The sequence below is a fragment of the Gallus gallus genome, chromosome 2 (genome assembly GCF_016699485.2).
Source record: "Gallus gallus isolate bGalGal1 chromosome 2, bGalGal1.mat.broiler.GRCg7b, whole genome shotgun sequence".
Lineage (NCBI taxonomy): Eukaryota > Metazoa > Chordata > Aves > Galliformes > Phasianidae > Gallus > Gallus gallus.
In genome coordinates, this window is record NC_052533.1 from 106,654,921 (window position 1) to 106,681,925 (window position 27,005).

Here is a 27,005-nt window from a genome sequence, read left to right on the forward strand (position 1 = left end):
CAGCTCTCTCAGCCTGTCCTCGTAGGAGAGATGTTCCATTTGTTTGATCATTTTTGTGGCCCTCCTCTGAATGCACTCCAACAGATACATGTCTCTCCTGTACTGAGGACTTCACATCTGGATGCAGTACTCCAGGTGAGGCCTCACCAGCACAGAGCAGAGAGGCAGGATTACCTCCCTTGCCCTGCTGGCCATGCTTCTTTCGATGCAGGCCAGGATACGGTTGGCTTTCTGGGCTGTGAGGGCACATTTCTGGATCACATCCATTTTCCCATCCAGAAGTACCCCCAGGTCTTTTTTTGGCAGGGCTGTGCTCAATCCTTTCGTCCCCCAACTTGTATCAGTAGGGGATGTTGCCTTGACCCAGGTCCAAGACCTTGCACTTGGATTTGTCAAACCTCATGAGGTTCTCCTTGGCTCACTGCTCAAGCCTGTCTAGGTCCCTCTGGATAGCATCCAGTCACTCTGGTGTGTTGACCACACCCCTCAGTTTGGTGTCATCAGCAAACCTGCTGAGATGCGCTTGACCATAGATTACCTGATGTAATCTAGTACCAAGCTGCTTCTTCAAAAGAGTGTAGGTCCCCTGTAGATTCTGTCTCATATTCACCCAGAATCAATTCATATGAATGTTTTGGGACACCCTAGGGCGTTTCAAAAAAGAATGAGATATCTCTGTATAGGCCACAGAGATGTCCTGAAGCTGGCTTGGTCTGTAAGTCAATAGCTATGCTTATTGCTCTTTTTACATTCAGGTGATACCTGTGTGCTGTATAAGTAAAGCTAAATTATATTTTTCTACAATTGTCATAGACCCTCTTCAGTGTTCCATGGATTCTGAAATCTGTCTTTTAACATTTCTGATGTAGATTCACAACAAGGCATTTAGGAGTCTGGTCCACCACGTCAGTCCAATTTGAATACAGTTAAGTATTCAGCTCCTTGCTTATTCAAGGCTGAGATGTTACCGTTCTATTCATGGTATTTGTTCTTCTAAGCACCTGGTATAAAGATGAATGCAAAAAAGGTGTAATGAGCATTAGCTATGTCCGTGCATCCCTCTAGTTTTTGCACCGTGTTGCATGGTGGACTAGCATTTTTTCATCATCTTCTTGCTACTAAAGTACTTACAGAATTGTTTCTTTCAGAGTTTGATGTGTTTCTTGCCAACTCATTTTGGTCGTTTATAACATGTCTACTGTGGTATTCTTGGTTAGTAACTTGACCTTATTTTCATTACCTGCTGCAAGATCAACAGTGGGTTCTTCACTAATACAGCGTGGTCTCATTGTACAGTCCCCATCATTCCTTTTCAGGGTGCTTTGCACTTGGTCAGTATTGTTTATTTAAAAAACTGCAGTTTCTCTAGCTCCCTTTTTTACTTGCACAGAGTTCTTGAGGGATTCTCTCAACTAATTCTGCATTTGTGAAAGTATGCCTAATTGGAACACATTTTTTTACTCTACTGTCATTAGTATTTTCCTTTTTTTTTCCAAACAAACTTTAGTGTTTTATAGTACTATGAGTCATATGAATTACCAGATTTCCATTTTGCCCATTAAGTCAAAATGTTGATTGTCAACTAAATCTTCTTCCAAGTCCTCCTACGTACCTTTTGTAATTCTTGCAGTAGTGTTCAACTATTAGAGGCTAAGTGTACCACTGTTATCATTTTAGTTCTTTCTTTAACCTCCTTCTATAAATAAGCTTAATTTTCACAATGATGCACAGTGTGATATTTTATATCTAATAGTTGATGTGTTTTGTTTTTTCTTTTACCAGTCTTCCACACTGATTTAGTTTGAAGTGCATCTCACAAGTAGGCTTTAATAGTCATTCTTGGTCATATAATTGGGTGACATATATATGAATATTGCAGTAAGATGTGGAGGAATTATCCAGTATGTCTTCACAGCATGTTTCTTTCCTCTGTGAGGGCTGTTTTCTGTCTTTGCTTACCTATTGCCGTATATCTAAACATTCTTGGATATCACCTCATGGGTGAAGGTGCCAAAGCCATTCTGTCCATAACACCTATTCTACCATTCCCAGTATATATCTGTCTCTGCTGATAAAAATATCAGTAGATCCATATGCTCCATAATGAGTCTTACAGCCTCCTTGTCACTTGTGACCCCCTCACTGTCATTTCTGGCTGTATTCTTAGATCAAAGGTAGATGGACATCAAAGTTTAATAATCAGTGAAATAGGTAGATTTCCTTATTGAGGGTCATCAGATTGTCATTGTTGTCCTCATTCCCCTTCATTCCCTCCTCAGAATCTATTTTGGAGGTGGTGAATCTCTTGGACACGGGGAGCACTGGCCTTTCTTTCTCTGCTCTTGGGACTGGTTCATCTTTTTTACCAGAATAGGTGACAATACCCTTCTCTGCATTTGAAGGTCATATTAAGGTGTAATTAAGATGTGTGGCATGAATTACTCACCTAGTTTACACTAGTTTGGATTCAGAGGATCTCCATTTGGTAAAAGTTTGTGCATATTGACACTGTTCTTGCAATCTGTTCTGAAAATTCCAATTATTTTTTAGCAGATTTGACAGTAATTTGTTTTATCATTTAGGGATTCAGTGGAGCAACTGAGTATCCGGTACACTAGAGATATTTCTGCTGATGTTGTCTTCGACTGCAGGTTACGTGGAGGGGAGTGGTGTTTTGTGCTGTTTAGCATAGGTAGCAAATGCAGAGGAGAAATGTAATGGGAAGTAGCTGTTGGTAGAAAAATTACCCAGTTCCTTGATAAGTGTTTTACTATTTAATGCTTTGTAATGCAAACAGATGTTGAGTTTTAGCAGATACATTTTTGAGTTGGGTGATTTTTTTGTTAACTTTCAATAAAAAAGAGGAACATCTTAAAGCCATTATGAATTCTGCATAGAAATACTAGCTTTAAGACATAATTTTACCATTGTGCTTAATCAGAATTTAAAGTTCAACAGAATAAAACATAAACTTCTCAAGAAATGTTTGTTGTTCCAAGTCATTAACACACTGTCTCTGTTGGACGACATTTTTAAATAACATTAAACTTAATAGTGTATTTTAGAACTGCTCTCTTGGCATGTTTCTGCAAATTCTAATTTAGACCTAATGCTTAATTGTGCTGTCTGCTTGACAGAGTATAGAGAAGTAAATACAGCCTTTGGCTTCAAAAATTTTGGCTTTCACTTAAATTTTTTGGCTAAGGTGAAAATATATTCTCTCAGTGAGATAAGACTTCAACAGAGGCTATGTTAATTAATCCTGTAGGAAGAATACCTGTTGGTCTTTCCAGGTTTAACAGAGCAGAAAAAAATGTTGGCCTGACTTCACACAACCACTTTGTTTGAGGAAAGGACCAGAGCATCTGTATTAGTATCTTTGTTTCTAGTTGATAAGCATTTCATTCCCTGGTGTTTTGCTTTTTTTTTTTTTTTTTTTTTTAGTAATTAGATTTACTGTTGTTAGTTCTGTGACTGCTCAAACTTGTCCATTTTTGGTTGCAGATTTTTTAATTTCTTTTGCCTGCTTAGAATCTTTAAATGAATCAAAAATTGCTAAAAGATTGACCTTAGTTTAGTTGGTGGGGTTTTTTTCCTTCATTTGGTAGTGGATCCAGCTTCCTTAAAACAGCTTTAAAATTTCTGTCTCATTCATTTTAGTTCTTCAACTATTGAGTTCCTTTAGATTTTTTTGTTGTCATCCCTTTCTCCTTGAGCTTTAACTTACTGAATGCATTCTACCTATTCCATTCTCAGCACAGGATTTCTTTGATCTCAAATTTCTGAGCCAGTCAACTCTATATTTCCTGCTTTTTTTTTTTTTCAAGAAGAAATTTTGTCTGCTTTGCATTAATTTGCTAACTTATGTGTTGATTCAAGGGGATTCCAAATCCTGTTGGATTTGCAAGTTTAGTCCTGTTACATTTGACTAGAATTCTCAAGCACTCCTTTTTGAATTTATTTTGTATCTTTTGGCCTAAATTATGTGTATCAAGCCTATGTAATGATGTCTGCTTTCAACATTCCTCCATAGCATTTTAACGTGAAATGATTGTTTCATATGATGTTATAGTAGACCACTGGAAGCTTCTCCTCTAATTAATTAGTGTTTTTCCACCTTCTGTATCATTACATGATTTTCTGTCTAGGTTTTAGCTGTTCCAGCTACTTCAGTCTTCTATGAGGTCTGTGGGGCCCTGAACACAGATCTCAGTAAAGGTCTTCCACAGCACCTCCATTAAGGTAGTGCCAATCATGAGGTCAGCAACCATTTCTCCTTAAGTTTGTTCATCATCTTTTTTAATCTATTGATCCTTAACATCATATTTTCAGTGCAGTCTGCATCTTTTTTTCAGGTGCAGTCCCCATATGATCTGCTGTTCTATTTTTGCTAGGTAACTGTATGAATATTTGTTCATAGGTGACACTGCAGTCTTCCTCTCATTCCACATTTCTGCTATTATTTTTTTTCCTGTGGTTCTGTTTCTTTTTTCTTCCATAAGTACTTATTTCCCATTACTTTTTCTGGTACGCAGGAACTAGCAACATTTTACCTGTGATCCTGCCAACATTTTGTTTCAATTTTGAAGTTCCAGCCTGTCTTTTTCTGTTACATGGTCTAGTTAACCTGTCTAACATTTATCTTGGAGTTTGCATTGCCTATTTCACACCTTGTAAGATGCTATCAGAAATTTAGCACTTTTTGCAGTTGTATTAGCTAATATACTGAAAGATACAGTATCTCTTCCTATAAACCTTGCTTTTCTCACACCTTTATGAAAACACAGTTACAATGAAGCTAATGCTGTTCTTATATTCATATGGTACTTTAACTTTGCAATCTTCATAATGCTCTTGATTTATGCAGCCTAGTGAAATAGCTTAATGATATTTGGCTTTGTTTCTTGCAATCTAAAAGTGAATTGGTCTGAAAATCTGTATTCTCCTTCCACCTCTTGCAGTCCATTCCATCTTTGCATGAGATCTAATGATCATATGACCTTACGATAAGTTGCATCATCTTGCTGGTTTAAAAGAAAATTAGTGTATGTGAATTATTACTTTCCTATGCAATTTGTTGTTCTGACTCATAACATGAATGCACAGTTTACCACTAGCTGAGCAATGGGGTTTCAGGAAGACCAGAGGTAACCTGCAGTTATACAAGGTTAAATTAAAAAATGTGTCTGTATTACCCTTCCATGAAAAACAGTCAGAATTTGGGATGAAAATTTGAGTTTATTGAAGTTTGGAGTACAATCTACGTAAGTGAGTGTCACTATTTCATCTCCTTTAATGTTGAAGTTGAGGTAGCTTCAGCACCTCTCCTTAGGAAACAAAAAAATTTTTAGTAACTTTTGATTCTTTTTTTATAACATCTCATCTTACCTTTTTAGGAAATGATGCAAATGCTGACTTTGACCAACTTCTGATGTGTTTGTTCAGTTGCAGGAGAGAGCAGTATCTAAAAATCTCAGTTTAATTTATTAATTCTGGAATTTAAATTTAAAAAAGTTTGGTTGTGTAGAAAGAAAATTATGTGTCATATCAATTTGCTTTGCATGATAAGTACATTTTCTTCTTGTCCTTTCTTCGTTATCTCACTGGTTTTATTTTCCTGATGCTTCTGCTGCACGTTTCACCATTTCTTTCCAGTTTTTCTCCAGTTTTATCTTTAGTTGTAGCCTCTCTGTAATTAATGCGGTCCACAACCCACACTGTGTGAAGCACAGAGGAATTATTTATCCACTTTAATTGACACATGTCCTATGACTTGCTGGCAAAACAGTGGCATATAGGGAGCCTACTTTGACAGGGAGGTTGGCCTCAATGATCTCTTGAGGTCCCTTCAATTCCTACAATTCTGTGATTCTGTGATATAGCAGGAGATCACAGGCAGTAGCTCTGTATGTGTGTATCCTGCTGAGCGGCACATGCACATATAGTTTTCTGTCTGTAATCAAAAGCCTTTTGCATTGCCTGTTTCTATTTTTACTACTAAACATCTTTCTGTTTTACTCATATGAGACTATTGTGGGACAATATGTAGGCTAGTCAATGAGTAAATTTACCAATTCTTTATCCACCAAATAGTCCAGCCTTCATACCCATCTCTCTCCAATTTAGAGATAAAGATGCAGTGCAGGACCACATCAAAGGCCTTTCAGAAGTCCAGGTAGATGACATCACTTGCTCTGCCTTTGTCCACTCATTATGTCACTTGATTGTGGAAGGCCACCAGATTGGTCAGGCATGATCTACCCTTGGTGAAGCCATGCTGGCTGTCTCAGATCACATTATCAAAGGCTCGTCTGAAAGCAAGGGCAATGTTATCTGGGAAAGATAATGTTCAGTAAGGGAAATATGCTTAAATATCCCAAAGTGTTTCTAGTGCATTTGCTTCTTTCTGCTTCTGGTTTGGAACAAGTGCTGTGAGTTAGGGGAATGTTACATATCTAAAATATGCAATAATATGCTGTTAATTTGGTGTTTTTCAGTACTAGATTACAAATGATGTTTTCAAGTATTTACCTGCTAGTAACCTCAAATGTAGAATGACCTTTATTTATGAATTTGTGTTTATAGTCTGCCTGCTATCCTAGAGATGATACCTACCACTAATTTGTTTTATTTATTTACTTTTTTCTGTTATTAGAATTCTTTCAGTTACTTATTAGAATTCCTTCAGAAGTCAAATATATCCTCAGAAACAGAAAACAAGTATCAAGTTGTATGATAAAAAAGATCAATATTTGGATTGCTTTTTAAAGTTATTCCAGAAAATGTTGCAGTTGATACTTTTAATGGTTTAATATCATTGAGTGGTTGACAGATGTAAGAAGTAAAATAACTATAATGTTGTTCCACAGTTTTGATACTTGTAAAACTAGGAGTATAGCTGTTTTTAACTTATTTTTTAAGGTTACTCATCATCCATTCTTCTGTCAGTACAGCATAATAGCTAATGTGAATGTTCATAAAACTGAGAACCAGAGCAAAGTTCTTTTGTCATTATGTTTAATTTGTTTTGTACCGTATTCCAAGAAGATGCACAAGTACAATAATGATCTTGATTTTTGTCTGTGCACCACAACTCCGGACACCTTATGGTCGAGATAGAGAGCTGTGATTGTAACATGATAGTTGTGAACTGAGTTAATATCAGTAATAGTGAAGACTGATTATGACTAAAGAGAGCACACTGATGTGGGATTAGTCCGCTTGTGCTTACGGTAACTATAATGAAAAACATGTTTTAGTAGTAGTAGATCATTTCCTTTGTTATTTCCACTTTCTATCCATCCCAACTTCCCTTAATTGGAATTCCACTTTTATGTAATCTTAGTTGATGCTATTTCTAACAGTATCTTCTGCTACCATTGGCTTATTTTCTAGATGGGGAGTGATGGAGTTTTGCGCCTCAGTAGTTCTGCTCTAAACAATGAATTCTTCGCATATGCAGCACAAGGGTGGAAACAACGATTGGCAGAAGGTAACTCTTTTATTTGCTCTCAGATTTAGCAAAGATTATTTATTTTCATGAGGCAAACCACTGTTTCTCCATTTAAGAAATACTTTTAAAAGAGAAAGTCTAAAGAAATGGTAGTTTAGCATAATAAACGTTGCTAATTCCATTTGGAATTTTCATTTAGTCTACATTATCACATTGCTGTGACAGTTTATTCTGACCATTAAAAAAAAAAAAGACAACAACACATTTTCATCGCTGCCAAACCTTGGAAACTTAAATGCACATGACTAATCCCACCAATATAGTTTCAAAATAGTTACATTACATGGTAAAACCATTCTTGCTACTTCACGCTCACTTTTGTTTTTCAGTGTATTCATTGGAGAATGTTGGATGACTGTATCAGAAATCACTGTATGTTATCTGTGTAGCTGTAATTTATAATTATACATGAAACTAATCATCCACAACTTTTATTCAACATGTTAGTATTTGTTTTCTAGGAGAATTTACTCCAGAAATGCAGTTGCGCATCAGACAAGAGATGGAAAAAGAAAAGAAAACAGAGCCTTGGAAAGAAAAATTCTTTGAAAGGTTTTATGGTGAAAAGTAAGTATTGAAGCAAATAAAAGTTTTTTTTTTTTTCATTTTCTTTTAGGAGCAAATGAAAATATAATTCTCTGCTTCACATAGCACAGTCATATGCTGTAAAACTTAATAAAGTGGTTATCAAAGGCATCATTCCCTGATATAAGAAGTTGTGGGTAGAATTATAGTGGCACGTCTGCACTTGCATTACAATTGCATTTTTAAAGGTTCATAACTCATCCATAAAAATTCATTTCAAGGAAGGCTTAAGACACAAGACTCAGGCATGTGAGTATTTTTTAATTATCTTTTAAAAGATGAGATTAGGTCTGTTCTTCCTGCAAAATATAAACACAGCTTCTTCAGACTAGAAGACTAGTAGAAATGTTTCTTCGGGATTTTTTTTCTTTCATTTTTTCTAAGCTAGTTGTAATTTATTTAACCAAATAGTTTTTCATAGTGTTTGACAGAGATGACCTTTTACACAGAATCTACAGCAGAAGAGATACTGGATAGAGTCATATGAAAATGACGACTAGTCTAATTTTAGAAGTGAGATGCAAAGAATAAATAGATGCCCATAATTGGCTAAAATGAATTAGATGTTATTGCTCCAGGTGCTCCACTGCGCAGTCAGCATGATTTGATTGAAGCAGAGATGGCATTCTGCAGAAGTGTAATGTTTAGTTCTGAATTCTGTTTTAAGAAACAGAATTTCAAAGAGATTCACATCTTTTTAAAATTATAAAAACTTCCTTTTGAAATTTGTTTTTAAAAAGTTAATCTGTCCGTCCTTTAAATCAGACTTCAGTTTTAAAAAACACGTATTAAAAATTTTAATCATCATAAAATAATTAATTAAAAGTTACTATTTTTTTGTTTTCATATATGAATAAATGGAATTTATGAATTACACATAGTAACCAAAATGTGCCAAAGGAACATCACATGAGATTTCTTAGTTTTGTTATTAGATGCTTCTTGCTTAAGAAATATGAGACACTAGAAAACCTGAATATGAGTGGTTGACTTAAGGATAAGGCATTAACTAAAATGTTTCTGCAGGAACGTTGCTACTTCTCACAATTCAGTGCTTTGAGCTATTGGGAAATGTGGTGAAAACACGGCAGGAAATGGACAGATACATTTGAATATTTTATTTTTCAGTCCTTTCTAGGTGCTTCCTCCAAGTGCTAATACTACTACACAGTGTTATCTTTAAAAATAATGGAGATTCTAGGGTCTTAGCATTGCAGACTTTGTTATTGTCAAGTACTTCATTTCTTTCTTAAAAGTTTTGAGACCTCGATTTATCAATTCCTGTATTATCAGAAAGTATTAGGTTTTTAGGTAAGGGCTTTTCATTATGTGTATCAAAACAAGTCAGTTACCATCTCCTTATGAAAGAAAAGGCTGTGTAACGTATTAACAAAGGACCTTCCACAGTTAGAAGTTTAGTAGGAGCAAAGCTGTATTTGAAGATTGTTTTGAAGACAAGACACAAATGACTGTCATGTGCACAGAGAATGATACTCTGAATTTTACAGAGCCTGCAGTCCTGCTGTGCTAGCTGAATGCTGGACACTGTAATGGTTGGCAGATAATTACTCAGTGTGCAGTGATATGTGTCACTTGGGAAGATAGGTTCCTGACATCAACATTGTTATGCAAAATGTTATATTGCGCATAATTCCCATTTCTGACTAGAGTGTTGAATGTGTTTCCTCCTGCCCTTTCTCCAACTTACATTATTTGACTCGCATCCTTCTTCTTGGTTAATATGTAGGCAGCTTCTACTTCTTAGCTGCTTGGCCAGTAGTAATTATTCTTCCCGTTGTTTACTGTCTCTCTGGTAACTTTTCCTGCTGTTTCCACCTTGTAAAAGTTCTCCAGCCTTTTTTTGACTTTGTTTTTCTTTTTAAACTTGGTTTGAATATGATTGGGCTTCATCTATTTTCAGTCGTGTTGATTCAACTGAAGTAGCAGATTTTCAGAACTTCCTGGGCTACTTCTCAGACTTGTTATCTCTCTTGCAGGCTAACTTACTTTCCAATTAATCTGGAATCTTGCTCTGACTTCAGCTAATTTGATTTTTAAATATTCCATAGCTTATTAAAGTTTCACCTCATACCTAGAGAAGGATCATTAATAGATGCAGAGTCTTTGGAAAACATTTTTACATGGCCTTCAATAGCTTTAGAGTGCCTCTTTCATGGAGGATCTGTGCATTATGTTTTTTTGTGTTTGCTTCTCTCTTGGCCCAGGCTGTTTATGATGGGACTACCAGTTCAGTAGTTTACTCCCATCAGTTTATGTTCTCTTTCCTTTTTCTCATGGTTGTTCATTTTTCGCTCTTGGACTTACTTTAAAAAACAGAAACTTCATTCTGCAGTCATTTATCCAGGATCAGCTGATATGGGTTGCCAGAAATTCATATTCTTCTGGCTTATGCCCCTAGGACTACAAGGGTTATGTTCTATTGTCTCAATGTATTATTTCCTTTCCCAGTCTTGAGTGTGATATGTGTCAGGATAGCACTGCCAGCTCACTAAATCAAAGGTTTAATTTTGGGCAGACCTCTTCTAAATTTTATTGGTGATTTAATCCTTCATTCGTTTTCTTTAATTTTCTCTAGTACTACTTATGACAACACTAGAGAATCAGCATCCATATATCCTTGAGTAGTTGTGTCTTTTACTGTTTGATAACTGTCTGCCTTTACTTTATCAATTGAATCCTGTCCTTATCAGCACTTTCACTGATGGCTGTTCTGGTATTTCTCTGCTCTTCTGCAAAGTTTGAATGTCTCTTTCTCTAAGGAGGAAGACAGATCAGCTGTTTATCTTGCAATCTGGGATTGCCTTAAACATCCTGACCTTGAGCCTTCTTCTTTTGAAAGTATTTTTTCCTTCATAGCAATATCTTCTTCAAGATAGTGATATTTCCAGTACTGCATAAAACCGATTGAGATTCAGTATGTGTTCTACTGACCTTAATCCTACATTCTTATTTTTCTATACTTTTTCCTTATTGATATATTACTTGAGTGTGTGTATTTGTGCAGTGCCCATGTGGTAGTTGCATTGACCTTTATTGTGTAGTTCATTCCTTTGCTGTTTTTTGATTCCATAAATATAATTATCAGGCAATGTCTTCCATGATGTAAGCATGCCAGAGAAAGTATAACAGTGGCTCAGTTTTCTGTAATGCACTGTATTTCCCCCCTCTTTATTTTCCTGAGATGACTTTTTCTTATTTGCACAAGAAAAAGGAATTTATTCACCTACACCCAGGTAAACTAAACTTTACTCACCTAAATTTAAAATCTAAGCTTAGACTGCATAGGGAACCTATAGTCTATATAGAAGAGAGACACATCTTCAGAAATGCATTCAATGTGGGGAATGTAAATTAGCTGTTCTGAATTGCTCTCTGGAGGATCCTCCCTCAATGCCTTGATGGCACAGGAGACTTTGTGCATATTAACTGACTAGCAGTAGGCAATATTAATAACAACCTTGAGAGTGCTTTTTTGGGTACCAGTTCCAGGCTGTGGATTTTCTTCTTTACACCTGTCAGCGTGAATAATGCATCCGATCAGTATTTTTTAAATGCATAATCACAGATTGCATCTTTTTTACATACTTTTTCTGTTCTTCCATATACGTGGGCCTTTGTGATCTCTGTTCCCTCTGGCTGCCCATTGGTATGTTCTCCTGCTTCCAAAGTATCTGAATATCTTTCACGCTCACTTATTGCCATATTGTTATTCAGTTACTTTGTTTTGTGATTAAAATGAGAACAGAGATCAAACTCCTCTTGATTAGATTTTAAGATCCTTAAGACCATGACAACCTTTTAAGTCCTCCAACCAGGCTTTTGTGTATTTTCTGCTGTTGTGGAATAACTCAAACACAAAGCTTGTTTGGAAGATCTCACTAAAGGTGCTGTAGACCTGTTCTGCTCTCCATAGCAGGAAATGAGGATGTAAGAGAGCAAATGTTTTTAGAAATAGCCACTTTCTTTCAGCCATTGACTTTTCTTTTGTTTTGATTTTGTTGTTGTTGTTGTTGTTGAAGCAGTATAAGTGTATTAAAACTGTGGTTTCAGCAACAAAGGTAAGTGAATATTAAGAAGACAAGTATACAAAGGAACGCCGTTTTTTGCACTTCATCCCTGAAAATGAATACATTTGCTATAAATATGTCTCCTTTTATCTCCTTAGGAATGTTATTTTTAATTACAGCGAAATCAATTGCATAGCATATACATTGAAATGTTTACTTAGAAATAGTTTTTATCCTAAATGAAGTATTTAGTTTGCTGAAAGAATGGAGCAAAAACACACAAGCTGTCAGCTGATCCCTTGACTGGTAAAATGAGACTGAAGCAGAATGATTTTGATTTTCATGATAAATGTGAAATGATTGTGGAATTACAAAACCAAAAATGCCTCATTTGCTTTCTTGGTTTTAGATGCAGCTTTTTCATTTTCACAGAGCATTTAAGCCATAGCGCTGTCTGTGTTGACCCTAAACGCAGGTACAGGAGGAAAAAATGAATTTCCTTTAGAACTGTTACTGATTTATGAAGGCACAATTGTACGTTTCCTCTGCATTGTTGGCAGTGTTGGAATTGCAGTGTTGTAGTGATATTAAAAATATGTATACATATAAGTAGTTGTGAATCTGTATAACTTGCTTTCTTTTGTGGCTTTTTTAGGGTTTTTTTTTGTTTGATTTGATTTGTTTTTTTAGTTGTTGTTGTTTGGTTTTTTTGTTGTTGTTGAAGTGCCAAATAGTTAAATAACAAGAAATAGATTATTTATTTCTTAAATATTTAAGTTTTTTAACACTACTAAGGCAAGCTGGGTAATTCATTTTCCAAAACTTATAAAGCCATATTTACAACTATGCAAATTAGTCAGCCACCACTTAGCCAAACTACTAATTTTAAACTGAATAGTGTGTCCTTTTTTTTGTAAATGGAAGACGTGAGTGAGATAGGGGATTCTATTTCTTTACCATGTCTTTGATGAAAAAACCTTTTTTAATTTGTGGTTTGTTTTGTTTAGATTGGGAATGTCGAGAGGGGAATCTTTGAAACTCACTACAACGCAGAACAATGATGAAGACAGCAATTCTTTGTGTGGATCTTCTGGTACACCTGGTCCTTCTAAGCAAGCAACCTTTGAGGAACATGAACAAAAAGGCACTAAAACTCCAGCACTACCAGAGAAAGATAACGGTCCATCTGTTTGTAACATGGAACAGGTTCCTGTCAAGAATCTAGTGGCAGAGCCAGAGGATATACTGATACCGGAGGAATCAATCATTCAGGAGGAGATTGCTGAAGAGGTTGAGACAAGTATTTGTGAATGCCAGGAGGAGAACCATAAAACAGAACAGGAGTTTTCTGAGGAGTCAGAAAGTCCAACTGGAACAAATGAAGAAGCAGAGGCAGTGCAGCTTGCAGACAACGCTGAGTCCTGTGTCACAATGAATGATGTAACTGATACTGCATCTCACATTGAAATTAAAGTGGAGTTGAAGTCAGAATGCCCTCAGGAGGAGATGTCTGTTGTGATAGATCAGCTGGAGGATTGTGTATCACCAGCACGATCAGCTTCATCCACAAATTCTGTCAGTGATACAGCAGAGAAGGATTCTGAGTCTGCAAAAGAGCTAATTGCTCCAGAAATGCAAAATACTGCTCTGGAGGGCTCTTTGTTCACTGGTGGGGGCATTGCAGTGGATATGGAGCTTCAAAGTGACCCTGAGGAACAATCGTCTGAGAATGCTTGTATTTCTGAGACTTCCTTTTCCTCCGGAAGTCCAGAAGGACCATGTGTTTGTATTGCATCTCCCGGAGGAGACACTCAGTCAACTTCAGAGGAAGCCTGTACCCCAGCATCTCTTGAAACAGCTTGTTCATCTGAAGTGTCCAGTACTGAAAACACTGACGGTGATATTCAGCAAAAGGCCACTGATGAAAACTTGCATACACCTTTAATGTCAGAAATCTCTCCAATGTCCACCTCACCTGTAACTTCAGAAGCATCTCTGATGTCAAATTTACCTTTAACATTAGAGGCATCACCAGCTTCCAATTTACCTTTAACATCAGAAACATCTCCAATGTCTGATTTACCTATAACATCAGAAACATCTTCAGTATCTTCTGTCCTTCTGACTTCTGAAACATCTGTGGCAAATAGTTTGCCTCTTCCATCAGAAACATCTCCCATTTCAAATTCCCCAAGCGATGAAAGACTTATTTTGCAACAGAGGAAATCACCGTGTCTCTTAGAAGAGTCACTCCCCACTTTAAAAGAAGAAAGCTGTGCCATTCCTAAGGTGGTTCAAGAAGAGAATCTTGTTGTTCAGCCAAAACAACATCAGAGTGCACCTGAAAATTTGAAAGTGGGTCCTCTAACAGTTATACCTGATACTTCAGCACTGGAAGAGCCCCAAAGCAAAAATCTTTGTCATCAGCCATGTAAGTCACATTCTGAAATTGAGAAATGCTACATTGCTTCCATCCCAGAACACTCCTCCCCTCCAGAGGTGATCAAAATTAAAAATCACAGTATTCAGCAACGAGGTGACAAGAAAGGGACACTCTTGCCTTCAGAGATAGCTGTCTTACCAGAAGGATCAACAGGCAAAAATATTGAACTGTTTTCATCAAAGCAACACGAAAAGCTATATACCTCATCTCTAGATAAATCTTCATTCTCGGAAGTGTGCAGAAGTAAGTCTCATAAGCTAACAGGCAGTAGCCAAAGCCGACTAGAGAGTTCACATTCCTCCAAATCATTAGAATCCACAAAATCACCTGAAGTGAGGAATGAAAGCAGGGACCCAGAGATCCCAAAGAGGAAAACAGCAGAACAGCACAGTTTTGGAATCTGCAAAGAGAAGAGAGCTAGGATAGATGACGATCAGCCTAATCGTAGTGCTTCATCAACAAGTCCATCTGATAAAGATCAGCCACTCAGAGAAGAACCCCGAGTTCCACCCCTTAAGGTAAAGTAATGAAAACCATACTGACTCGGAAACTGAAAGTTTATTGTTTCCCCTCTGCTGACTGCCTGCAGACCCAAAGCATAGTGAATTTTTGTGTAGGTGTGAGGGCTCTTAGTACCAACCTTTTTGCTTTACTATCCCTACCATGCCAAATTACATCTGATGTAAATATACCTGTAGTTGTTCAGCCAGGGTCTTTGCTACAAAGTGCCTCTGTGTGAGACTAAGTTTCCAGAATCTTTGGCTTAATCTAATTAAAGAGCTTCCACGTCATTTATTCAGTGCTACTTGTCTTTCTTTCTAATTACCAACTGCATTGTCCACTTTTTCTCCCACAGATGAGTTCTCCAGGTAACATGAACAATAAACCATAACCATTACTGAGAAAAACAATTTGTGCCTTAATCTATCAAGAGAACCTAAAGTCAGAATAGTTGGAGATTCCATTGCAAGTCCAGGGCTTGGAGTAGGTTGAAGTATAAAATTTCACTACAAAATTAATTGTGTAGTGAAAACCACAGAGCTTGCTATCAGGAGAAAGTGTCCAATTAATGTGTGTATAAATATCTGTTGAAAGCAAAGCAAAAGATAAAAAGGATACTCTAACTAAGCTCTTTGAAAGGTATCCTTCTACTATGTAAGAGAGTAAATTCCACTTCAGAAGCATTTTTTTCCAACAAAGGGGTTTCTAGATTTAGTTATATATAGTCCCAGTGTTTTGACCCTTTTAGTTTTGTACATGATGGCATCAGCCAAGTTTTACATCCAATTTGCTGAACTTAAGCCACTGGCTTTGCAATACTAGTTCCCGATTATTCAGAAATGCCCTTTTCTGCATTTATTTTTAACTGCTGCAATCACTGAAAATTGTTAATATGGCCAGGAGGGCAAACAGGCTAACTGTTTTAATCACTAGTGCGGCAGCTTATTTCAACTAATTTATTTTTATGAGCAGTGATGCAATTGGAAGTTAGCCCACTCTGAGTTTTAGTTATATTCTTTCGTATTTGGAAAGTCTCTATCTAGCCTAATAAATTTTAATCATTCTCTAAAGCCAAAGGAATGTAGATTACTAGGGAAGAAAAAAAGTCATGGCTATAATAATAAAAATAATCAAGTACTTAGAGCTTTAGCAGTTCTGGTGATTCAAAGTGGAAAATGAGGAAAAAATACTACTGACAAAGAAAGCAAAATGTTTTGAAGTAATTGTGAGCTTTTAGTACTATTTATAATATGTTAATATAAATTTGAATTGATCCATTCAACAACAGAGGAAGAAATCTGATGATGAAAGGCATTAGTTACAAATAACGACCTTTTTTTCTTATGTCATGTGCCATCTGAAAAAGAGGCCAAAATCAGAATTCACCTTTCGATTGGATGTTTATTGGCATTAACTTCTAGGAAAAGTGAAATATTCCAGCCCTCCATGTGAGTCCGTCAGCTGGGCTGTCCAAAGAAACACTGCCCTGGCCTGTTCCATAAAAATGCTTATATGTTATAGTACTGTGTTAATATCGATTTCCACCAGTCCTTAATAGAAAATCAGATACCGTCAGTCTTGCACAGTAATATCAAACAAGATCTGATGGCTCCAGGCAGTGAATGAGGATACTGAAACTTGACTGGCATTTCCAAAAATAATTTTGAACTATCATTTCCAAGATGTTTTTTCTGTAAAAACTATTTGCTTTTGGTTTATCTCACCAACAAACCACTTTGCTTGTTATTGAAAGAGAGGAAAGAACCTCCTTTCTCCTAAATCTGATACGGCTTTCACTTGCTGTCAGACCTTATGACTACTTTTGTTAGAAATAATACTACATAGTTTTTTTTTTCCAACTCCTTTCAGGAAAGAAGTGATAGCACTAACCACTAAATTGTATTACTGTGGACAGTCAGTAAATTTATGTCCTTTTTAAAAAAATGAAATGTTCTTTTGCCAGGGTTTGGGCATTCTAAGAGAGTATATAAGTTACAAAGTGATTCCAGGACTTCTAATCTCTAACCCTGAAAGCAGGTGTGCCTAATTGGAAAACATACAAATAATCATAGTGATTCTAGAGATTATTATTTTGCTTAAAGGTTTTGGTATTTAAAGTCTTGTTTGCAATTTTAATGTTTGAAGGTTTGAGTTTTTTGTTTCTGAAATGCAGTAGTGTAGGAGGTATCCCAGGGATGTACTAAAAGTAGTCTCTTAAATTCCAGTTGAGGATGAGAAAGATGTATCCAAAAGAAGTGGTGATTCACTTCTTTTATAGTACTCTAAAGTGCTCTGTGATATAATGAGAAAAACAAGCTCAGTGGTGATGTTGATGCTACTTCTACATCCTGTCTAAATGCAAGATTTGCCTGGTATGTAAGGGAAATACAGACTGTTCCTAATGGCTTAGTCACTGGAGGCTGAGGAGCAAAAGCACTGCACAGTTGTTATTTTTTCATGTATTTGTAGAAAATGCTTAGTACTTTCCCAGTATTATTGCACTAGGCCTGTTCATCTTTTCAGTTAGACGCACTGTGGATAGAACAGAACTGACAAATTGTGTCAGATAAGCATCATGTAGTCCTCCAGTTCAGTCTTTCTTCCTGTCAAAAAAGCAGCATGAGTAGGCTAATACAGGTGTCAGTTAGTGCTGTTGGACAACGATAAAATACAGCAGGGTAAACGTCATTACTTTCTCGCATTTTTCTGTCCACTGGCACTGAACAGTAATTCCCTTCATCACCTTGTTCTGACCCTTTTAAGAGACAACAAGTGACTCTAAGTAAAGTCATTGGTCTGATTCAAATTTCTGTTTTTCTTTTCTTCCTTTAGATTCAACTTTCAAAAATTGGACCACCTTTTATTATCAAGAGCCAACCTGTTTCAAAACCAGAACCTCGAGTTTCCCCAAGTACATCAGTCAGCAGTGGAAGAAATACTGGGGCTAGAACTCTTGCAGATATCAAAGCAAGAGCTCAGCAAGCAAGAGCCCAAAGAGAAGCAGCAGCTGCAGCAGCTGTGGCAGCAGCTGCAAGCATTGTCTCTGGAGCAATGGGGACTCCATGCGAAGGTGGCAAGACAAGAACGCTGGCACACATCAAGGAACAAACAAAGGCCAAGCTATTTGCAAAGCATCAAGCCAGAGCTCATTTACTCCAGACTAATAAAGAATCAAAGTCACAGTTCAACGCAAAGGAAAGTACCTCATCTCTAGAAGTATCAGCTTCTACTGATACAAAGATTGAAGGTTCTACCGGTGTCATTATAGTTAATCCTAACTGCAGATCCCCTAGCAACAAATCTGCCCATCACCGTGAGACTACCACTTTATTACAGCAGTCACTTAACACAGCTACATTACCAGAAACTGCTACTGAGATACCTGTGCACAGTTCCGATGAGAATATACCTATGCCACAATTGTGTGAGAAAATTATTTCATCTACCTCTACTGAAAGTAACAGTGTGCCAGTGCTTTATAATAAAAGTTCAGTCTCTGTGTCTGTTTGCAGCACTGCTATGTCTGGAGCAATTAAAGAACTTTCTTTTGCAAGTTCTGTTGATAAATCCTCTGTTTTAATGTCTGTTGACAGTGTGAACACAGCAGTTTCAGCTTGTAATATAAAAATGCTGAAATCCATCCAAGGGGCTGATACTCCATGCATAGCCGTTGGACCAAAATGTATTGATAACAGTAATGTACCGGTCTCCATAGACAGCACAGTCTTATCAAATGCCGTCGATGACAAAAGGTTGCCGATACCAAGTAGCAATGCAAATAATGCAGTCTCCAGTCATTATGCCACTGTGCCAGCTTCATCCATTGCAAATAACTTGCCAAATCATCTCTCTGGTAGTTCTGTGTTGATTCCCCCGGTGGGGACTACCAACAGATTTTCTTCTGATAAGATAGCCATAACAGGGTGTAATGAGCAAAGCACTGTCTCCATCCACACTACCGTCAGGTCAGCTTTAAGTTGCAGTGAGGCTGTTGCAGTAGCAGATTCTGTCTCAAGGCCACCCATTTCAATGTTTACTGGTAACATGGTGACAATAAGCTCGTACGATAACGCTACTAAATTAAATGCTGATCTCTTAGACAAAAGCTCTGGAGCACGAAACCGAATGGATCTCTCGGGTAAATCTCAGCCAGTGAGCTATACACAAACTGCCATGAATAGATCTATACCTTGCAAAGTCATTGTTGACCACACTACAAATCTAAATTCCAGTCTGTCGCTTTCTTCTTCAATTGAAAATGCAGAGAACAGCACTGACCTGCAGAGCAGAACTGTACGGACAGAAGCTGCCTTACAAAGTATAGCCTGTCCTCAGGTGTCTGTAATAAGCAGGCCCGAAGTAGTCTCTAACGAAAGCCTTGAGCACAGTTCCAGCTTTATCACCATTACAACAAAGCAAGACAGCAAGAACTTGCAGGCAGGTTGTTCAAGTCTTCGAGAAGTGCCTCTTGCTCCCCAGGATAAATTAATTGAGGTGGTTACTCCCAGCCAAGGTTTTGCCGAGCAGTTAAGAGGTCCTTCGGCATTTAAAAATGAAGCAGATGCTGCCTGTGTCAGTCAGTATAGCACTAACAATAGAATTTGTTGGCATGATGAAGAGGCAATGAACACAGACCAGCCGGTGGTCAGCCATCTTAACGCCAGTAAGCATAAGGAATATGCAGAACAAAACTGCTTAAAAAGTGTCAAAACTGAACCTTCCAGTTACACGCAAATGTCAGAGCTGCAGTCCAGGAGTCTTTTGACGAGCCTTGCTGTTCCTGTTAAATCTGAAACTAACGAGTCTGACAAGTGCTTCAGGATGGACACAGAGGATTTCACAGGCCCTGAAATGGCGGCCCAACCCACAGAAATAGCCCCGAGCGCACAGCCAACGCAGGCTGCCAAGGCACCCATTGCAGATTCCATGGACGACTCCCTGTCCCTGACAACAGAAACCCTCAAAAGAGTTACGAGTGCTGGGGGCTCAAGCTGTCGCCTCTCATCAGTGGAGGCCAACAATCCTTTAGTGACACAATTACTGCAAGGCAATCTGCCTTTAGAGAAAGTGCTGCCGCAGCCCAGATCAGGAGCCAAACTAGAAATTAGCAGGCTTCCCTTGCCTTTGCAAACTACCTCAGTATGTAAAACAGCAGTGTCCGAGAGAAATATTGTTGAGCATCCTTCCAGTTCTCCTAACCCAGATGGTAAAGGATTTACAGCAGGCAGCATAGCCCCGCTACAAATCAGAAAGCGTGAAAACCATCCAAAAAAGAGGATGGCCAGAACTGTAGGGGAACACGCTCAAATTAAATGCGAGCCTGGGAAGGTGTCAATGGACACCGATGTTAAAGCAACTCCTTGTGTAATTAGTTCCAGCATGAACCAGCTAGGGCACGGGCAGCCATTTAAACAAGAGTGGCTGAACAAACATGCCGTTCAGAGCCGCATCGCTCACAGCCCAGAGATCAAGCAGCAGAAGAGGCCATTGCCTTCGTGCAGTTTCCAGCAGAGCTTATTTCACATTGATAAAAACGGCAGCTTTCATGCAGAAGCTAGTACCTCACATAGACAACATTTTTACCAAATGTCCATGGCTGCAAGAGGCCCGATTCCCACGGCAGCTTTGTTGCAAGCTACTTCAAAAGGCCCACCTGGCTGCAATGCGTTTGCTTTTAGCAGACACCTGGAACAGAAGAGCTTGGGAGATGGGAATATTTCTACAGCAGCTCACCAGCTGAGGCTAGGAAGTGTGTTTTCCCCCAACATTCAGATTAAGGAAGGTGATGACATTGCCAGTGCCTCTCAGACGCTCCAGAGTAAAACCTTAGTGCATCCTCCCCCTCTGCCCCCACCCCTGCCCCCGCTTCCCCCTCCTCACCCAAATGCAGATGTCCCCTCTGATCAAAAACAACCGACAGTTACTATGGAAACCACAAAACGACTTAGTTGGCCTCAGCCAGCAAGCATCTGTAGCAATATAAAATCTGAACCTGTTTCTTTTGAGGAAGGTTTAAGCAGCAGCTGCGAACTGGGCATGAAACAAGCTTCCTATGAGCAGAATGAAGTGAAAGAACAGTTAAAAGCATTTGCATTAAAGAATGCAGATTTCTCTTCCTATTTACTCTCTGAGCCACAGAAGCCTTTTACCCAACTTGCTGCTCCGAAAATACAGACGCAGCACCCGCAGCCACAGCAGCAGCAGCAGCAGCAGCAGCAGCAGCTCTGTGGAAGTTATCCAACAATACACTTTGGTAGCACAAGCTTCAAAAGGGCAGCATCTGCAATTGAGAAATCAATTGGGATGTTAGGAAGTGGCTCAAACGCTGCCACGAGCCTGTCTAACCAGAATGCGCAGATGCCAGTTCAGAAATTTGCTGACAGTAGCAATGCCGATGAACTGGAACTGAAATGCTCTTGCAGGCTGAAAGCCATGATCGTGTGCAAAGGCTGCGGCGCCTTCTGTCATGATGACTGCATAGGGCCTTCCAAACTGTGTGTAGCTTGCCTGGTTGTACGGTAGAGACTGGGTCAAAGATGCAGTATCCCTTGTCCGCATGGGAGAACAGGGCAGAGAAATGGAGGGATGGAACAGCTTAGGCCATTAACAGTTTGCAATTAGTTGATTGGTTGTTTGTTTATTTTTGTTATTTTTTTTCCCCTTGTGGTGATTTCAGAATTTAGTTATTCTGGCCTAAGTGCCATTCGCAGGAAAGAAGAGGAAATCTCTAGGACTAGTTTTAAAAAAACTGACAGCTTTGCCACCAAAGCTTCTATGAGCACTCATGCTGTGTTTAAAAAAAGAAGAAGAAGAAAAAAAGGCATTATTGCATGGCATTCCTAGCTCCTATTTATTTGCACAAAGTGCAACACGTTTTCCCCCACTTTTTTGATTGTTGATAGAAGCTACAGGTTAAAGATCAGTGGAAAAATAACTCTGTGAGAAGTGGAGTACTATGCAGAACTGCACACCGCATGCCAACTGCCCATCTCATGTAGGGCAGTGGGAAGGTGAGCACATCGGCCATGGTAGCTTCTCAGTTACTTTGCAGTTTTTCTGCTAATTGAATTGTTTTCTTAAAATGACTTTCACTGTCAAGAGCTAAAATATAGTCACCTCACTTAGCAAAAAATGTGGAATTTAGATCATTAGAGGAGGTTCCCTCACGTGCCTGCTGGGGATTATGGAACTGAAATCTTACTCATCATCTCTTCTCCTTGTTTCCTTGAGAAAGACTCATATCTGTGATGGGTTAGTGAGACCAGAACTGGAATCACGTTGCCTTCACTAGAGTCTTGAGAAAGTAACTTCTCTATTGGGTATTAGAAGCCTCTTTTCCTGTTTCCTACTCAAATATTCTTTATTTGTATTTGTCTCTCTAATCTGTCCACTTGGTTTGTCAGCCCCAAATATATATAGGGTCAGACGTATGTACTATGTTCTGGATATTTTAGCCTTTCTGTGGCCTAAAATCAATGCATTCTAATGATGAATTAATAAGGAAAGATTCTAATTGTGTATTGATTGCATACTAGATTATCAGTTATTTTTCCTTTTATGTGAGTTACTCAAAATAACATCTGAATTTTGTCACTTAAAGTCATTCTTAAGCACTAACTTTTTTTTTTTCTGAAAGAAATGTAGACCTCTTATTCTACATTTTAGAAATTTGAAAGTGAAAAGGCATTTTTAAAAGGGATACTGCATCTTTAAAGTGATCTTCAGTATTTATCCAGTACTGTATTTAAATTTAGGACTGTAGTTGCATTCCAGATGTGTGAGCCACCATTACAGCAGAGAAGAAAAACAATAATTTGGGGGCCCTATACACCTAAAAGGAAAATATTATAAAGGGATAAAGCACGTGCAGTTGCTGGGGAGATGAAAATACCTTGGGTTTTTTTACTCCCACTTCAAGAACACAGAATGTAGAGTGCAAATCATCCATCTGTCAATACGTGATTGGGTCTGCCCAAATGTGAGCATCAGAGAGAAATGTTATTTTTACCATTACAGTAGAACCTCATTAATCCAAAGGCCTTCCAATCTGCTCAAGAAAACTGGTTTTCTTTTCACAGTTCTCAGAGAAATGTAATAAGAGTGTAGTAAGAGTGCATCTGGTGTAGTACTGTTTAGATCTCAGTATTACTTAAGTATCTAACGCTGCAGTTACTGTGGCATTCTGAAATATTAATGTGAATGAATTTAGGAAATTAATGATTTTAGGAAACAGAAAGTATACTACATTTTACACAGTGCTTTTTTAATGCAATCTTTGTTTGCATACTTACTAGTAAGCTGTAACTGGTCTCCCTGACACTGGTATTAGTGAGGTCCTACTGAATGGAGGAACCACATAGATTTCCTTGTGGGACCATTTTCACAAACATGATAAATGCCGTTTATTGTCTTAACATTGAGCTGGAATATCTACAACATACATTCCTGTCATAGGAAGCTATATGGTGCACCTTGATGTTCTCTTTTATTGTAATTAGCAACATATCAATATTATTTTTGACACTGTGTGATACAAAGGCCATTTATAATTACACTAACAAATTTGTTGCTGATACAATAATATATTTTTTCTATACAAAAGTGCTCCTTAATATGAAATCAGAGTTAAGCAATGGCTTCTCAGCACTTTCAGGTCTCCTGGTAAGAAAATATGCCAGCCAAGCAAAAACCTAGAAGTAACCGTATGAAAATTCACACTCAGTGGTATGCCAGCTGCTGGAAAAATAGCGACTGGAAAATACTCATGGATAAGCATGAGTGTAGTCAGTTTATGCATATCAAATTCATATTTGAGGAGCCTTTGTATTGGAATTGTATTGCATTGTATTTATACTTGGTATAGGTAGGATGCTTCTATTTAAAATGAAGAGAGCGACCAGTCTTCTTATAACCTGTGTTTATATAAGCCTGCTGGGAATCCTTATTTCTAGCTCAGGTTTTCCTGTCCGCAGCACATAAGTCAATATTTGTTTGTACTTGCATCTTGAAATACTTCTTGTATTGACTGACATCATACAGAAATAAATTCCGGCCACAAAAAAAGAAAAGTTTTACTTTGTTCAAAGGATAAGAGTGTGACTAATGTGGTAGGTAACTCATTCATGTCAGACTGACATTTTTGTATCAGGACTGCAACTTGCATGTGTGAGGTCATGATAAAATGTTATTTAAAGTGGCATTAGACTAAATGGTGCTATGTTCTATTATACCACTGACCAAACTCTTCCATAGTGCAGTTCCATTTCTTTCATCCATAAGTCACTGAAATTGCACTAGGAATAAATTTGACCAATCAGTTAACAACAGTTGTGAAGTTACAGAAAATAGTTTTAGGTTATTGCAATATTCAAAAGCAACTGCACTGATATGGGAACCCCACTGAATCTTAGTAGGACTGAAAATCTTACTTGGATTCTCCTATCACACAAATGTTTGGGGAAGCATGACCTATGGTCCTAAAGCAGTATACAATCACCTTTAGAAGTTAATTTTGAATGACTCCTTTTCTTTTCTCTAATTGCAGGGCTTCATGCCCAATGTCATTCTGTTTTCTAATGACTGTGCAGTTTGCACCATTGGGTGTTAATAGTTGATGCACTGAAAAGTGGTGAAAGAATTGCTTGAGAACACACTGCTCTGTCTTTGCGTGTACATATGTGTTCCAGTGTCCAGCACACATAATTTACTTCTTTTTTTTTGTGAATCTCCAAAGTTGTTCCCTACTCCTAAACCCCACCCCTACCCCTGAAGCAGCACTTTTGGGTGAAAGGGAGAAACACTCCTTTTTTCTTTCCTCCCTCTTTGTTTTTGTTAATTGCATACCTGCAAGTTATGCAGATAACATTAGGGCATTTGCAGTGTGTGTGTTTGCGTGTTACTGTTCTAAACTAGTTTTCCAAGCAGTAATTCCCTTTGAAAGAACATAAAAAAGAAAAAATGAAAAGAAAAAAAAAAAAAAAGAAAATGAAATGATAAACTGGATGCTCCCTGTTTGTGTTTTATTTACCTGCTGAGGTCTAGTACATGAAACAATGTTTAAAAGACGAAAATCAAGGTTGAGCCATAAAGCAAAAGGTGTATTCTCTGTACTATAGACTTTCATCTTGAGGGCGGTGCATATTGTCAGGGTAAGCTACAGAACCTGCAGATGGTTTTTCAGGGCCCTGCAATTCCTTGCCCGGTTTTAAGCTGGTGCATATGGTGCTTTATAATGCAATTTCCTAAGTAAAATTACCTTATGCTGCACCCCCTTCCCCGATGAACACACGCACAATTTCAGAATAGTTATTGTAGCCTCTGGTTGAGCAGTTTCTCCAAGGTGTGGTGAAGTACCAGGATGAGCACGAGCTGAGAAATGCCACCGAAAGGGATCATTGTAGCTGACGCACGTGAGGTGCCCTGCTCTGAGCACTGAATGACTTCCCCAGCCTCCTGGCACAGCACGGCCTGGCGTCCTCTGGGCTCTGCGGGACATTCGGTGGCTGTGTCACAGACCCGTGTAGCCAAGTGTTTCTGAGTCTATGAAATCCTGTTGTCTTCGGTCATCATGCTTTGTCACTGTAAAACCAATAACAACAACGAAAAAGCATTTTTTAAGTCTAATTTAAGGAGCTGCTTCTTTTATAGCACGTAATATTTCGCTTTGTACTATATTTGATAGTTAAAGAATAATTTAGTCCGTAGGATAACTTTGTTGTATTTGTACTGTTCATGAATGTTACAAGAAAAGTGCTTTACTTTGTTGCCATAATTCTCTTGTACTGCTGTAAAGTATTTTTTCTGCTTTATGGAAACTTAACATAATCCACATTTTCAGTACAGGGTTTTTTGTGCTTTTTTTTTTTTTTTTTTTTTTTTGGTCAGTATTCTGAATGTTTACATCTGTTTGACATTAGCCATTCTATGCCTTCATAGGGCAGTATTACTCCTGCAGTATAACAGCAATGTGAAATCCACTCATACTCCACATGCATGAGAAGTACAGATTTATTGGGGAGATCCCTACCGTGCGTAGATATTTTTTCTATCCACATTCAGTGATGTAAATACACTCCTTCAGTCCTCTACCAAAGAAAATATTATTCCCATGGGACAAGGTCGGAAAATGGTTCTCCGAATCTTCCGAAGGGGGTGTAGTTGATTTCAGCAGGATTGCTACAGTTCAATGCTGTTATGCGTCGCTGTGTTGCCCAGCCCAACCTGGCTGGGGGAAACAGGCATCTTAGTAGGTTTTTTTTGTTTCAAGACAGTGTTTTGTTTAGAATTCAGGGATCGTGCTTTCTTTAATGGTGCTGGTTTTGTTTTTTTGTTTTGTTTTTTTAAGAAACCATTTTGTTGCCTCCAAAAGTGACCGCTCACAAAACCATAAATTAAATAAAATAATTTGTCTTCGTACCTTCTCTCTTCTCCCTTTCCTTTTCCCCTTTTCTGTCCCTTGAAAATAACAACTTGAGCTTCAATATTAAACTATTCTGGAAAAAAAATAAAGAGATAAAATAACATTTGCCATTTGTTTATTTATTTTCCATTCAGTGCCTTAGGCAGGAGATCCTGCTTGTGCACATCCGTTGTATGTACATACAGGTCAGTAAAAGAGACATGGGAGAGAAACCAGTCCTCTGGAAAGGATCTGTAAGTGACAGTGATATAAGAATTAATCTGAACGGCATCTGATGTAACTCAAGTATTACTATCTTATATTAGTAAAATAAACTGTGTATTAAGTTGTTGTTAAGTAGAACAGTTCATGGATGAAAGTAATTACCTTGCTTTGGAGAGTTAATGCCTGGTGTATCTGAGTGTTTCCCTTCCATCTGCAACCCCATCTGGAGTGGTCCTTAACAACTCTGCATCCAGATGTGTACCTTTGTCGTTGCTCATCCTCACAGCAGAAGTTAAAGGTCTGTAGTGCCTA

At 38.0% G+C, this 27,005-nt stretch overlaps 1 protein-coding gene across 6 annotated transcripts in view; it reads left to right on the forward strand.

Annotated features, from left to right (window-relative positions):
* The window catches only part of ASXL3 (additional sex combs like 3, transcriptional regulator), a 133,030-nt gene extending 106,440 nt beyond the window's left edge, over nucleotides 1-26,590 (forward strand). For all 6 annotated transcript variants that reach the window (XM_040695444.2, XM_040695443.2, XM_040695445.2 and 3 more), the window contains 4 exons: nucleotides 7,396-7,492; nucleotides 7,975-8,080; nucleotides 13,134-15,087; nucleotides 17,903-26,590. In XM_040695444.2, the coding sequence (XP_040551378.1) occupies nucleotides 7,396-7,492; nucleotides 7,975-8,080; nucleotides 13,134-15,087; nucleotides 17,903-21,592 (5,847 nt within the window). In that variant the 3' untranslated portion in view covers nucleotides 21,593-26,590. The remainder of the gene's footprint in view (nucleotides 1-7,395; nucleotides 7,493-7,974; nucleotides 8,081-13,133; nucleotides 15,088-17,902) is intronic.
* Nucleotides 26,591-27,005: the final 415 nt, after the last annotated feature.